General features: G+C 44.9%; 1 protein-coding gene across 1 annotated transcript in view; it reads left to right on the forward strand.

The window, feature by feature from the left end:
• The window catches only part of LOC120050271 (collagen alpha-1(V) chain-like), a 165,752-nt gene that overhangs the window by 57,299 nt on the left and 94,664 nt on the right, over window positions 1–13,789 (forward strand). The window contains exons 14-20 of the mRNA XM_038996849.1: window positions 3,927–3,983; window positions 4,123–4,176; window positions 6,008–6,061; window positions 6,545–6,598; window positions 6,915–6,968; window positions 10,146–10,199; window positions 10,303–10,347. Coding sequence (XP_038852777.1) covers window positions 3,927–3,983; window positions 4,123–4,176; window positions 6,008–6,061; window positions 6,545–6,598; window positions 6,915–6,968; window positions 10,146–10,199; window positions 10,303–10,347 — 372 coding nt within the window. The remainder of the gene's footprint in view (window positions 1–3,926; window positions 3,984–4,122; window positions 4,177–6,007; window positions 6,062–6,544; window positions 6,599–6,914; window positions 6,969–10,145; window positions 10,200–10,302; window positions 10,348–13,789) is intronic.

The following is a 13,789-nucleotide window of genomic DNA, read 5'->3' on the forward strand; positions in this document are numbered from 1 at the left end:
GTGAATCCAGCCATCATTTCTGATTTTTAAAATGTTTTACAGGGAAGACACAATATGTAAATCTATTAGCTAACCACGTTAGCAAAAGACACCACTTTTTTTACTCCACCAGTTTTTTACTCCATCAGTAGCTATCACAAATTCGACCAAATAAAGATATAAATAGCCACTAACCAAGAAAAAACTTCATCAGATGACAGTCTGATAACATATTTATTGTATAGCATATGTTTTGTTAGAAAAATTTGCATATTTCAGGTATAAATCATAGTTTACCATTGCAGCCACCATCACAACTCTCACCAAAGCGACTAGAATAACTACAGAGAGCAACGTGTATTACCTAATTACTCATCATAAAACATTTCTTAAAAATACACAGCGTACAGCAAATGAAAGACACAGATCTTGTGAATCCAGACAATATTTCAGATTTTCTAAGTGTTTTACAGCGAAAACACAATATAGCGTTATATTAGCTTACCACAATAGCAAACATCACAACAGCATTGATTCAAGCCAAACATAGCGATAACGTATAAACCACCAAAATATATTAATTTTTTCACTAACCTTCTCAGAATTCTTCAAATGACAGTCCTATAACATCATATTACACAATGCATATAGAGTTTGTTCGAAAATGTGCATATTTAGCGGCACAAATCGTGGTTATACAATGTGATTAGTGGCCAAAACTTCAAGCAATCTGTCCGGCGCCATCTTGGAGAGGCACCTAATCTAATTGAAAACTATTCATAAACTTGACTAAAAAATACAGATTGGACAGCAAATGAAAGATAAATTAGTTCTTAATGCAATCGCTGTGTTAGATTTTTAAAATTAACGTTACTGCGCAATACAGCGTGCGCTAAAGCAAGACCGCACCATAATTCATGGCGGAATTATTATTTGACATTTGTCAACATAAGTACGAATTAACAGCATAAAGACTGCTTACTATTAGCTGAGCTTCCATCAGAATCTTGGGCAAGGTGTCCTTTCTCCAGAACAATCGTCTTTTGGTTGAAAGATGTCCTCTTGTCCTGTCGAAATAGCCGCTAACGTTAGCCACCCACTGGAGAGGTGTCCAACTCGTGAAAGCGCATGACAAAGAAATCCCAGAAAATCGCAATAAACTGATCTAAACTGCTATAAGTCGGTTTAAATTAACTACCTTATGATGTCTTTAACAACTATAACGAATAAAAACATGACCGGAGATATAGAACTGCTAAAACGAAAGCTTTGCAGGACGCCATTGTGATGTCCCTCTTGCGCCAGGCGCCCAGTTGAAAAGAACGGTACTTCCGTTCCACGGTCTTATATAGGGCCCCAGATTGCGCAATCCACTCCATTCAAATTCTCCCCGCTTACTGACATCTAGAGGAAGACGTATGCAGTGCATGTAGCCCGATGGCTTACATGGGGACTTATAAACTGACCTCAGAACAGGGACCTCGATTTCTGAAATCTCACTCCCTGACAGGAAAAGTGCTGCAGAATGAGTTCTGTTTCACTCAGAGAAATAATTCAAACGGTTTTAGAAACTAAAGAGTGTTTTCTATCCAATAGTAATAATAATATGCATATTGTACGAGCAAGAATTGAGTACGAGGCAGTTTAATTTGGGAACGAATTTATATAAAGTCGAAATGGCGCCCCCCTAGTGTCAAGTTAAGAAGAGAAACCCATTGGTGTTTCAGCCTTCTTGGCCTTCATTAGTATATCCTTTCTCCCAGCTGTAGTTTAGGGGGAGTTGTGGGGGAGTGTGGGGAGGGGGGGGGGGGGGGGTATTACAACATTACAGGCCTTTTAGGTGGGATGCAGGGTGATGGCAGGAGGTGTAGTGGGGCTGAGAGGTTCAGCTCAGCCTTGTACAACACTACAAGGAGAGGCCCTGAGATATGTGCTGAACAGGCTACAGGCAGAAACACAGCCTGTTTGGGACAGATGCAGGAGGCAAGAGGCAGTTAAAACACACTACAGGGGTTCATGACCCACGGATGGGCCAGCACAGCAGATGAACTGGTGTCTGAGGAAAGACAGAGAGAGAAGAAAACGATGGGGTGAATGAGTGTAGGCCACTGTGTCGTAATGTTTCACAAACCCATGACATCACAGAAAAAGTAAGAGCAAACTGTCTGAGGTATGAGGTAGTGTCTGAGGTATGAGGTAGTGTCCAACAGAGGAATAGGATGGTAGGGTGTGTGGTATAAGGTAGTGTCTGAGTGAGGAATAGGATGGTAGGGTGTGAGGTATGAGGTAGTGTCTGAGTGAGGAATAGGATGGTAGGGTGTGAGGTATGAGGTAGTGTCTGAGTGAGGAATAGGATGGTAGGGTGTGTGGTATAAGGTAGTGTCTGAGGTATGAGGTAGTGCCTGAGGTATGAGGTAGGGTGTGAGGTATGAGGTAGTGTCTGAGTGAGGAATAGGATGGTAGGGTGTGAGGTATGAGGTAGTGTCTGAGTGAGGAATAGGATGGTAGGGTGTGAGGTATGAGGTAGTGTCTGAGTGAGGAATAGGATGGTAGGGTGTGTGGTATAAGGTAGTGTCTGAGGTATGAGGTAGTGTCTGAGGTATGAGGTAGTGTCTGAGGTATGAGGTAGTGTCTGAGGTATGAGGTAGTGTCCGACAGAGGAATAGGATGGTAGGGTGTGTGGTATAAGGTAGTGTCTGAGGTATGAGGTAGTGTCTGAGGTATGAGGTAGTGTCCGACAGAGGAATAGGATGGTAGGGTGTGTGGTATGAGGTAGTGTCTGAGTGAGGAATAGGATGGTAGGGTGTGAGGTATGAGGTAGTGTCTGAGTGAGGAATAGGATGGTAGGGTGTGTGGTATAAGGTAGTGTCTGAGGTATGAGGTAGTGCCTGAGGTATGAGGTAGGGTGTGAGGTATGAGGTAGTGTCTGAGTGAGGAATAGGATGGTAGGGTGTGTGGTATAAGGTAGTGTCTGAGTGAGGAATAGGATGGTAGGGTGTGAGGTATGAGGTAGTGTGAGTGAGGAATAGGATGGTAGGGTGTGTGGTATAAGGTAGTGTCTGAGGTATGAGGTAGTGTCTGAGGTATGAGGTAGTGTCTGAGTGAGGAATAGGATGGTAGGGTGTGAGGTATGAGGTAGTGTCTGAGTGAGGAATAGGATGGTAGGGTGTGAGGTATGAGGTAGTGTCTGAGTGAGGAATAGGATGGTAGGGTGTGTGGTATAAGGTAGTGTCTGAGTGAGGAATAGGATGGTAGGGTGTGAGGTATGAGGTAGTGTCTGAGTGAGGAATAGGATGGTAGGGTGTGTGGTATAAGGTATTGTCTGAGGTATGAGGTAGTGCCTGAGGTATGAGGTAGGGTATGAGGTATGAGGTAGTGTCTGAGTGAGGAATAGGATGGTAGGGTGTGAGGTATGAGGTAGTGTCTGAGTGAGGAATAGGATGGTAGGGTGTGTGGTATAAGGTAGTGTCTGAGTGAGGAATAGGATGGTAGGGTGTGAGGTATGAGGTAGTGTCTGAGTGAGGAATAGGATGGTAGGGTGTGAGGTATGAGGTAGTGTCTGAGTGAGGAATAGGATGGTAGGGTGTGTGGTATAAGGTAGTGTCTGAGGTATGAGGTAGTGCCTGAGGTATGAGGTAGGGTGTGAGGTATGAGGTAGTGTCTGAGTGAGGAATAGGATGGTAGGGTGTGAGGTATGAGGTAGTGTCTGAGTGAGGAATAGGATGGTAGGGTGTGAGGTACTGGGACATATGGAGGGTGTTCATCTGTCTCCTTCTGACTGGTGATTTGTCATCCCTTCCCCCCTCCAACCCCTCCCTCCCCCTCCATCCTCCCTCCCTTCCTCACTCCATCCCCCCCTCCCCTCCTCCCCTCTCCCTCCCCCTCCAATACCCTCCACCCCCTCCCTCCCCTCCCTCCCCCTCCATCCCCTTCCATCTACCCCACAGCTCGCCATGAGAGGTCCCTCAGGTCCAATGGGTCTCACAGGAAGATCTGGTCCAGTGGTGAGTTTTACTCCCCCCTCTGATAACACACACAGACATACACATCCCTCTTACTAAGTCTCTCCGTGGAAGGTGAACACAGGTCATTGACTGCCCTGTCAGATACCTACAATGGATTGTGTCTCTATCTTTCTCTCAGGGTGTTCCTGGTTCTTCTGGACTTAAAGGTGATGCCGGAGACCCTGGTCCTCAGGTGAGAGGTTCAACATATAGCTGGAGACTACTAAACCCACTCATAATCATACTCTGCACTTATCTTAGACAGTTACTGTACCTCTACCTCACTACAGTTACCTGTATCTAACTACAGTTACCTGTATCTAACTACAGTTACCTATACCTCACTACAGTTACCTGTATCTAACTACAGTTACCTATACCTCACTACAGTTACCTATACCTCACTACAGTTACCTATACCTCACTACAGTTACCTGTATCTAACTACAGTTACCTATACCTCACTACAGTTACCTGTATCTAACTACAGTTACCTATACCTCACTACAGTTACCTATACCTCACTACAGTTACCTGTATCTAACTACAGTTACCTATACCTCACTACAGTTACCTATACCTCACTACAGTTACTTATACCACACTACAGTTACCTGTATCTAACTACAGTTACCTATACCTCACTACAGTTACCTATACCTCACTACAGTTACCTGTATCTAACTACAGTTACCTATACCTCACTACAGTTACCTATACCTCACCTACAGTTACCTATACCTCACCTACAGTTACCCATACCTCACTACAGTTACCTATACCTCACCTACAGTTACCTATACCTCACCTACAGTTACCCATACCTCACTACAGTTACCTATACCTCACTACAGTCACATATACCTCACTACAGTTACCTATACCTCACTACAGTTACCTATATCTAACTACAGTTACCTATACCTCACTACAGTTACCTATACCTCACCTACAGTTACCTATACCTCACCTACAGTTACCCATACCTCACTACCGTTACCTATACCTCACTACAGTTACCTGTATCTAACTACAGTTACCTATACCTCACTACAGTTACCCATACATCACTACAGTTACCTGTACCTCACTACAGTTACCTATACCTCACTACCGTTACCTATACCTCACTACAGTTACCTATACCTCACTACAGTTACCTATACCTCACTACCGTTACCTATACCTCACCTACAGTTAGCTATACCTCACCTACAGTTACCTATACCTCACTACAGTTACCTATACCTCACTACAGTTACCTGTATCTAACTACAGTTACCTATACCTCACTACAGTTACCTATACCTCACTACAGTTACCTATACCTCACTACAGTTACCTATACCTCACCTACAGTTACCTATACCTCACCTACAGTTAGCTATACCTCACCTACAGTTACCTATACCTCACTACAGTTACCCATACCTCACCTACAGTTAGCTATACCTCACCTACAGTTACCTATACCTCACTACAGTTACCTATACCTCACTACAGTTACCTGTATCTAACTACAGTTACCTATACCTCACTACAGTTACCTATACCTCACTACAGTTACCTATACCTCACTACAGTTACCTATACCTCACCTACAGTTACCTATACCTCACCTACAGTTAGCTATACCTCACTACCGTTACCTATACCTCACTACAGTTACCTATACCTCACTACAGTTACCTATACCTCACCTACAGTTAGCTATACCTCACTACCGTTACCCATACCTCACTACAGTTACCTATACCTCACTACCGTTACCTATACCTCACTACAGTTACCCATACCTCACCTACAGTTACCTATACCTCACTACCGTTACCTATACCTCACTACAGTTACCCATACCTCACTACAGTTACCTATACCTCACTACAGTTACCCATACCTCACCTACAGTTACCTATACCTCACCTACAGTTACCTACAGCTATACCTATTCAGTTAATGTATACCTATTCAGTTAATGTTCCCTAGCTGACTATAAACTGACCATCATTACGTGCTCTTCACAGGGCTCCAGGGGAGTCCAAGGGTCTGCAGGACAAATAGGCAAATCTGGCAAGAGGGTAAGTGGACCGATTGGACTTCATCCAGTGTGTGTGTGTGTGTGTGTGTGTGTGTGTGTGTGTGTGTGTGTGTGTGTGTGTGTGTGCAGTGTGCAGTGTGTGTGTGCAGTGTGTGTGCAGTGTACGATCTGAACGGTTTATCATAATCAAACAAACAATTCCCTTAATGCTCTAAAATCCAGTTAAAAACGTACAACCTGGCAGTGGATGACGTAAATGGCTGTAATTGCATTTCCAGGTAGATGCCATTGCCTGATTGGTCTTGAGGATTCCATGTTTAACCTCTCTCTTTCTCTCTCTTTGTCTCTCTCTCCACTCTACTCTCTCTCTCGCTCTCTCTCTCTCTCTCTCTCTCTCTCTCTCTCTCTCTCTCTCTCTCTCTCTCTCTCTCTCTCTCTCTCTCTCTCTCTCTCTCTCTCTCTCTCTCTCTCTCTCTCTCTCTCTCTCTCTCTCTCTCTCTCTCTCTCTCTCTCTCTCTCTCAGGGTCGTGGTGGAGCCGGGGGCGCCCGAGGAATGCCTGGAGAGTCAGGGTCTAAGGTACACGATGTCTCTGTTCACTAGTCACTTTACTCAGAGAATTAACACCACACGATGTCTCTGTTTGTTACGTGTGACTGTTCTGTGTTGGTCACTACTACTGTGTTGTAAACGTATACACGATGTCTCTGTTTGTTACGTGTGACTGTTCTGTGTTGGTCACTACTACTGTGTTGTAAACGTATACACGATGTCTCTGTTTGTTACGTGTGACTGTTCTGTGTTGGTCACTACTACTGTATTGTAAACATATACATGATGATGTCTGTGTTGTCTGGGGACTCTGTGGTCATTGTCACATTGTGTTTCTCTACAGGGAGACGGAGGCTTCGATGGCCTACCCGGCCTACCTGGTAACAAGGGACACAGGGTGAGCACAGTAACGTCACTGCATGTATCAAGCACTTGCATGTTTACCGCTCCCTAAATGAGGAGGCCGTAGGCTATTCTGAAATGAATGGTTGAGAGCCTTCATCCTATCTCAAGGAAGTGACCGGTGAAGCATATATGAAATGATTAGGAACTCCATGTGACCGACCGGCTCGATTCGGTCTTATGTAGAAAAATTTGAAAACTTATGTTGGATAAAAGTAGAGACTCAGAGCTAGAAAATGGTAAATCATAGACTACATTTGAGGAACAATGGGAAAGTAATTGTGCTTTGAAAGCGATGCAAATGGCTCTGAAATACAAATAATATTACTACACTGATCATACACATAACGTTAGCTAGCGAGCCAGCCAGCTAATGTTAGTTAGATAACTAACAGTATGCTTTAGCTTGAAATGAAAATGACTTTCTGACAAAATTAGAAACGTCTAATATCTGAAACTTTTGCTAGCTACACTCTCTTACCTGTATACATGGATGGACGCTTCTCCCTCTCTGTCACGGTTGCCATGGTTGCCCTTAGTTTGAAGATGTAATCCGGAGACAGGTATTTTATACAATAGCCTTCTGTGTGTTCTCTTTTCGATTCCTTCTGCATATTTGCAATCAAACGCCACAATTCTCCATCTCCTTAGCTATCATTCTCTAATTCCACTGATTTCAAACCTCGGTCCTCCAGGAAGTGGAGAGCAACACTGATGCAATTCTACTACTTGATATCTTTAAAAAAGGCAGTGTTAGAAAGGATTAAATATACATACTGACCAGCTCATATTATAGACAGAAGCAAGCTACATGACAGACCAATCCTAACTCATCTCTCGCGGCATGTCCAGCCCACTCATTATCTCAACCAATCATGGCTAGCGGGAAGGTTCCTCACTTTTTCCATGGCTAAACCAACTAGGCTCCTAATTTAACAATTGTATTCATATTTACAGATGGCAGTTTGTTATTAAAGCACATGAAAGTTCACATGTTCCAGAAGACATTTAAAATAATAGTTTAGGTTTAAACGTTTCTCCTGTGAAGTAGTGAAGTGTGACATACGCCTAGTTTCCTGAAACGAGTCACATATTCTCTACCTCTATAAAACAATGACCTCCAGTTTTGATATGAAGTCCCCTTCACCCTCAACCCCTCAAAGCCTCGCACCAATAAATAGTGAAAGGGAGAGAATATGAGTCCTAATGTGGCCTGCAGTAGGTTCCCCAAAACACTGGTATTTTCTGTCTAATACTCCCACTCATTCCAGAGGATCGGAAGTTAATTACAGGCAGATTTAGTGCAGCAGGTGATCCATACTGGAGGAATCCATCCTGTTGAACAATAGACTAGTGTTGGTCTGAGAAACAGGACTTGGAAGTTTATAGGCTTATGGGTGAAATACTGTTGGCCCCGTTTGATAAGACCAAATTGGCTAAAAACAAAATGCCACAACTTTTAGGGTTGGGGTGGGGGGGGGGGGGGGGGGGGGGGGTTATAAAATGTCTGACACTTCTGGCTACATAAGCTTGTTGTTCTGATTAATCTCGTGATTTTCTTTGGGTGCAACATTATACAATCATCTAAGTCTTTAATTCTGAAATGAAATGCGGAGCTAATATTATTGTAAAAACTAATTTGAATGGCTTTGAAGTGGTAATTTAAAAATAAATGAGCAAAGTCGTTTTTTGTTCAGATTTACAGTTGGACCAATAGTTTGGCCAAATTGATCCTCTGATAACAATCTCTTCCACAGAGTTGTCACCAGACGCGTAGCCAAGCAACATGTTGAAGAGCACGATCATGATACAAGCTCCAGTCCCAGTCCTTTGCTGTGCCATCTGCTCTAAACACCCTCAGAAGAGACACACCAGGCGCTGTCAGGCTAAATTAGGAGCTTAGGCGACAGAGACAGAGACAGAGACAGATAGAGAGAAAGACAGAGAGAGAGACAGAGAGAGAGAGAGAGAGAGAGAGAAGGGGCAGAGAGAGGGAGAGAGAAGGGGCAAAGAGAGAGAGGGAGAGAGAAGGGGCAGAGAGAGAGAAAGGGAGTGAGATGGAGTGAGAGAGAGTGAGGGAGAGTGAGAAGGGCAGAGAGAGGGAAAGAGAGAGTGAGAGAGAAGGGACAGAGAGAGGGTGAGAGAATGGGCAGACAGAGGGAGAACCAGATAGTAGGGGTAGAGCGAGAGAGAAAGGGGCAGAGAGAGGGAGAGAGAAGGGGCAGACAGACGGAGAGAGAAGGGGTAGAGAGAGAGAGAGACACAGATAGAAGGGGTAGAGCGAGAGAGAAAGGGGCAGAGAGGGAGAGACATAGGGAGGAGGCCTCAGATGTTTCCAGCCTGGGTGTTTGGTTACTAATTCTGGCCTGGGTAACATCAAGGTAACAACAGAGTTAGCCAGTCAGCCAGCACAGCCAGTCAGCCAGCACGGCCAGTCAGGAGGCACAGCCAGTCAGCCAGAGTTAGCCAGTCAGCCAGCACAGCCAGTCAGCCTGAGTTAGCCAGTCAGCCAGCACAGCCAGTCAGCCAGAGTTAGCCAGTCAGCCAGCACAGCCAGTCAGCCAGAGTTAGCCAGTCAGCCAGAGTTAGCCAGTCAGCCAGCACAGCCAGTCAGCCAGAGTTAGCCAGTCAGCCAGCACAGCCAGTCAGCCAGCACAGCCAGTCAGCCAGCACAGCCAGTCACTAAATCAGTCAATCAGCCAGCCAGCCTGCTGTAAGAGTCTGTAACTACACAGCTGGCCTCGCCCAGTCCTCTATGTGATAATAACACACATCTCTCTCTCTCTCTCTCTCTCTCTCTCTCTCTCTCTCTCTCTCTCTCTCTCTCTCTCTCTCTCTCTCTCTCTCTCTCTCTCTCTCTCTCTCTCTCTCTCTCTCTCTCTCTCTCTCTCTCTCTCTCTCTCTCTCTCTCCCTCCCTCCCTTTCTCCGTCCCCCATCACTCTCTCTTTCTCTCTCTCCCTTTCTCTGTCCGTCATCTCTCTCTCTCTCTCCCTCTCATCTCTCTCTCTCCCTCTCTCTCTCTCTGTCTCTCTCTCTCTCTCTCTATATATATATATATATATCCCCATCATCTCTCTCTCACTCTATATATATATATATATCTCCCTCCTCTCTTTCTCTCTCTCTCCCTCTCTCTCCCTCTCTGCCCCTTCTCTCTCTCTCTCTCTACAGGGGGAGACAGGATCAATTGGACCTCCTGGAGCCCCTGGAGAGGACGGACAAAGAGTGAGTATCCTACCGTCCCTTCCCTCATCATTCTCTCATACAACTCATCCATTTCCATCTATCCATTTGTACTGCTGTAAACTGACAGTTCTTCTCTGTGCAGGGCGAGGATGGAGAAATCGGGCCAAGGGGATTGGCTGGAGAGAGCGTAAGAGAGTGTCCACTGAATCGCTGTTAGGTTTGATAAATCGGACCCCAAAGTATTTATCAAGTAGTATCCGTATAACTTCATAACAGCGTTGGAGGAACACAAGTATTCAGCCACCCTGTTATGACATACTATCTCCCTTGGTTGACAGCACGACTACTGTATCTAGGCAACTAACCCTAACCCACTATCTCCCTGGGTTGACAACACGTCTACTGTATCTAGGCAACTAACCCTAACCCACTATCTCCCTGGGTTGACAACACGTCTACTTCTGTATCTAGGCAACTAACCCTAACCCTAACCCACTATCTCCCTGGGTTGACAACACGTCTACTTCTGTATCTAGGCAACTAACCCTAACCCAATATCTCCCTGGGTTGACACCACGACTACTTCTGTATCTAGGCAACTAACCCTAACCCACTATCTCCCTGGGTTGACAACACGACTACTTCTGTATCTAGGCAACTAACCCTAACCCACTATCTCCCTGGGTTGACAACACGTCTACTTCTGTATCTAGGCAACTAACCCTAACCCTAACCCACTATCTCCCTGGGTTGACAACACGACTACTTCTGTATCTAGGCAACTAACCCTAACCCACTATCTCCCTGGGTTGACAACACGACTACTTCTGTATCTAGGCAACTAACCCTAACCCACTATCTCCCTGGGTTGACAACACGTCTACTGTATCTAGGCAACTAACCCTAACCCACTATCTCCCTGGGTTGACAACACGTCTACTTCTGTATCTAGGCAACTAACCCTAACCCTAACCCACTATCTCCCTGGGTTGACACCACGACTACTTCTGTATCTAGGCAACTAACCCTAACCCACTATCTCCCTGGGTTGACAACACGACTACTTCTGTATCTAGGCAACTAACCCTAACCCACTATCTCCCTGGGTTGACAACACGACTACTTCTGTATCTAGGCAACTAACCCTAACCCTAACCCACTATCTCCCTGGGTTGACAACACGTCTACTTCTGTATCTAGGCAACTAACCCTAACCCACTATCTCCCTGGGTTGACAACACGTCTACTTCTGTATCTAGGCAACTAACCCTAACCCACTATCTCCCTGGGTTGACAACACATCTACTTCTGTATCTAGGCAACTAACCCTAACCCTAACCCACTATCTCCCTGGGTTGACAACACGACTACTTCTGTATCTAGGCAACTAACCCTAACCCTAACCCACTATCTCCCTGGGTTGACACCACGACTACTTCTGTATCTAGGCAACTAACCCTAACCCACTATCTCCCTGGGTTGACAACACGTCTACTTCTGTATCTAGGCAACTAACCCTAACCCTAACCCACTATCTCCCTGGGTTGACAACACGTCTACTTCTGTATCTAGGCAACTAACCCTAACCCTAACCCACTATCTCCCTGGGTTGACACCACGACTACTTCTGTATCTAGGCAACTAACCCTAACACTAACCCTAACCCTAACCCTAACCCTAACCCACTATCTCCCTGGGTTGACAACACGTCTACTTCTGTATCTAGGCAACTAACCCTAACCCACTATCTCCCTGGGTTGACAACCCGTCTACTTCTGTATCTAGGCAACTAACCCTAACCCACTATCTCCCTGGGTTGACACCACGACTACTTCTGTATCTAGGCAACTAACCCTAACCCTAACCCACTATCTCCCTGGGTTGACAACACGTCTACTTCTGTATCTAGGCAACTAACCCTAACCCACTATCTCCATGGGTTGACAACACGTCTACTTCTGTATCTAGGCAACTAACCCTAACCCTAACCCACTATCTCCATGGGTTGACAACCCGTCTACTTCTGTATCTAGGCAACTAACCCTAACCCACTATCTCCCTGGGTTGACAACACGTCTACTTCTGTATCTAGGCAACTAACCCTAACCCTAACCCACTATCTCCCTGGGTTGACAACACGACTACTTCTGTATCTAGGCAACTAACCCTAACCCACTATCTCCCTGGGTTGACAACACGTCTACTTCTGTATCAGTCAGTTAAAGGGCTAGTCTTACCCACATACCAAATTACATTTAAGGTTTCTCTACCCTTACAAGCAGTCTTTGGACAAGGTATGACAGTAATTGAAAATAGTCTGGGTAGCCATTTTATTAGCTGTTCAGGAGTCGTATGGCTTGGGGGGGGTAGAAGCTGTTTAGAAGCCTCTTGGACCTAGACTTGGCAAGCGGTACCGGAGCGCCAAGTCTAGGTCCAAGAGGCTTCTAAACAGCTTCTACCCCCCCAAGCCACAAGACTCCTGAACAGCTAATTAAATGGCTACCCAGACTAATTGCTTTGGCCCCCCCCCCCCCCCCCCCCCCCTTCTACGCTGCTGCTACTCTCTGTTATTATCTGTACACAAGTCACTTTAATAAATCGAGTCATATGTATATATTACCTCAACTAACCGGTGCCCCGGCACATTGACTCTGTACCGTTACCCCCTGTATATAGTCTCCACATTGACTCTGTACCGTTACCCCCTGTATATAGTCTCCACATTGACTCTGGACCGTTACCCCCTGTATATAGTCTCCACATTGACTCTGTACCGTTACCCCCTGTATATAGCCTCGCTATTGTTATTTTACTGCTGCTCTTTAATTATTTGTCATTCTTATCTCTTACTTTTTGAGGGGTGTTTTCTTAAAACTTCATTGTTGGTTAAGGGCTTGTAACTAAACATTTCACTGTAAGGGCATGTTGTATTCGGCGCATGTGACAAATACAATTTGATTTGATTTGATCTATGTATTGGTTTAGCGTTTGTGGCACAAATCCCATTCAAGTCATGGTACCGATATTTGCATTTTTGGTGCCATCATGTTCAAGTTATCTATACGTGACTTTGTTGAGCTTCACAATGTGCAAATGAGGTACGATACGGGAGGTAAGGCAATAAATAGGCCATAGTGGCGAAATATTTACAATTTAGCAATTAAACACTGGAGTGATAGATGTGCAGAAGATGAATGTGCAAGTAGAGATACTGGGGTGAAGAAAAAAAGAAGAAAAAAAATTACAATATGGGGATGAGGTAGTTGGATGGGCTATTTACAAGATGGGCTATGTACAGGTGCAGTGATCTATGAGCTGCTCTGACAGCTGGTGCTTAAAGTTAGAGAGGGAGATATGAGTCTCCAGCTTCAGTGATTTTTGCAAACCATGACTTGAATTGGATTTGTGCCACAAATGCTAAAACATTAGCATTGGAAACGGCATGGAAACTGTGCCAGGGAAACTAAACCAATGCATATATTGCTGTCCTACCTTGTCCATAGACTGCTTACAGGGTAAGGAAACCGATATGTAATTTTGCAATTTGGGTGAACTATCCCTTTAATGTATTGTTCATGTTAGTCCACAGGGGGGCAGCATTTCTTAACTAGGCTTTTGTTCTACAGATT

This window comes from Salvelinus namaycush, chromosome 7, assembly GCF_016432855.1.
Source record: "Salvelinus namaycush isolate Seneca chromosome 7, SaNama_1.0, whole genome shotgun sequence".
Classification (NCBI taxonomy): domain Eukaryota; kingdom Metazoa; phylum Chordata; class Actinopteri; order Salmoniformes; family Salmonidae; genus Salvelinus; species Salvelinus namaycush.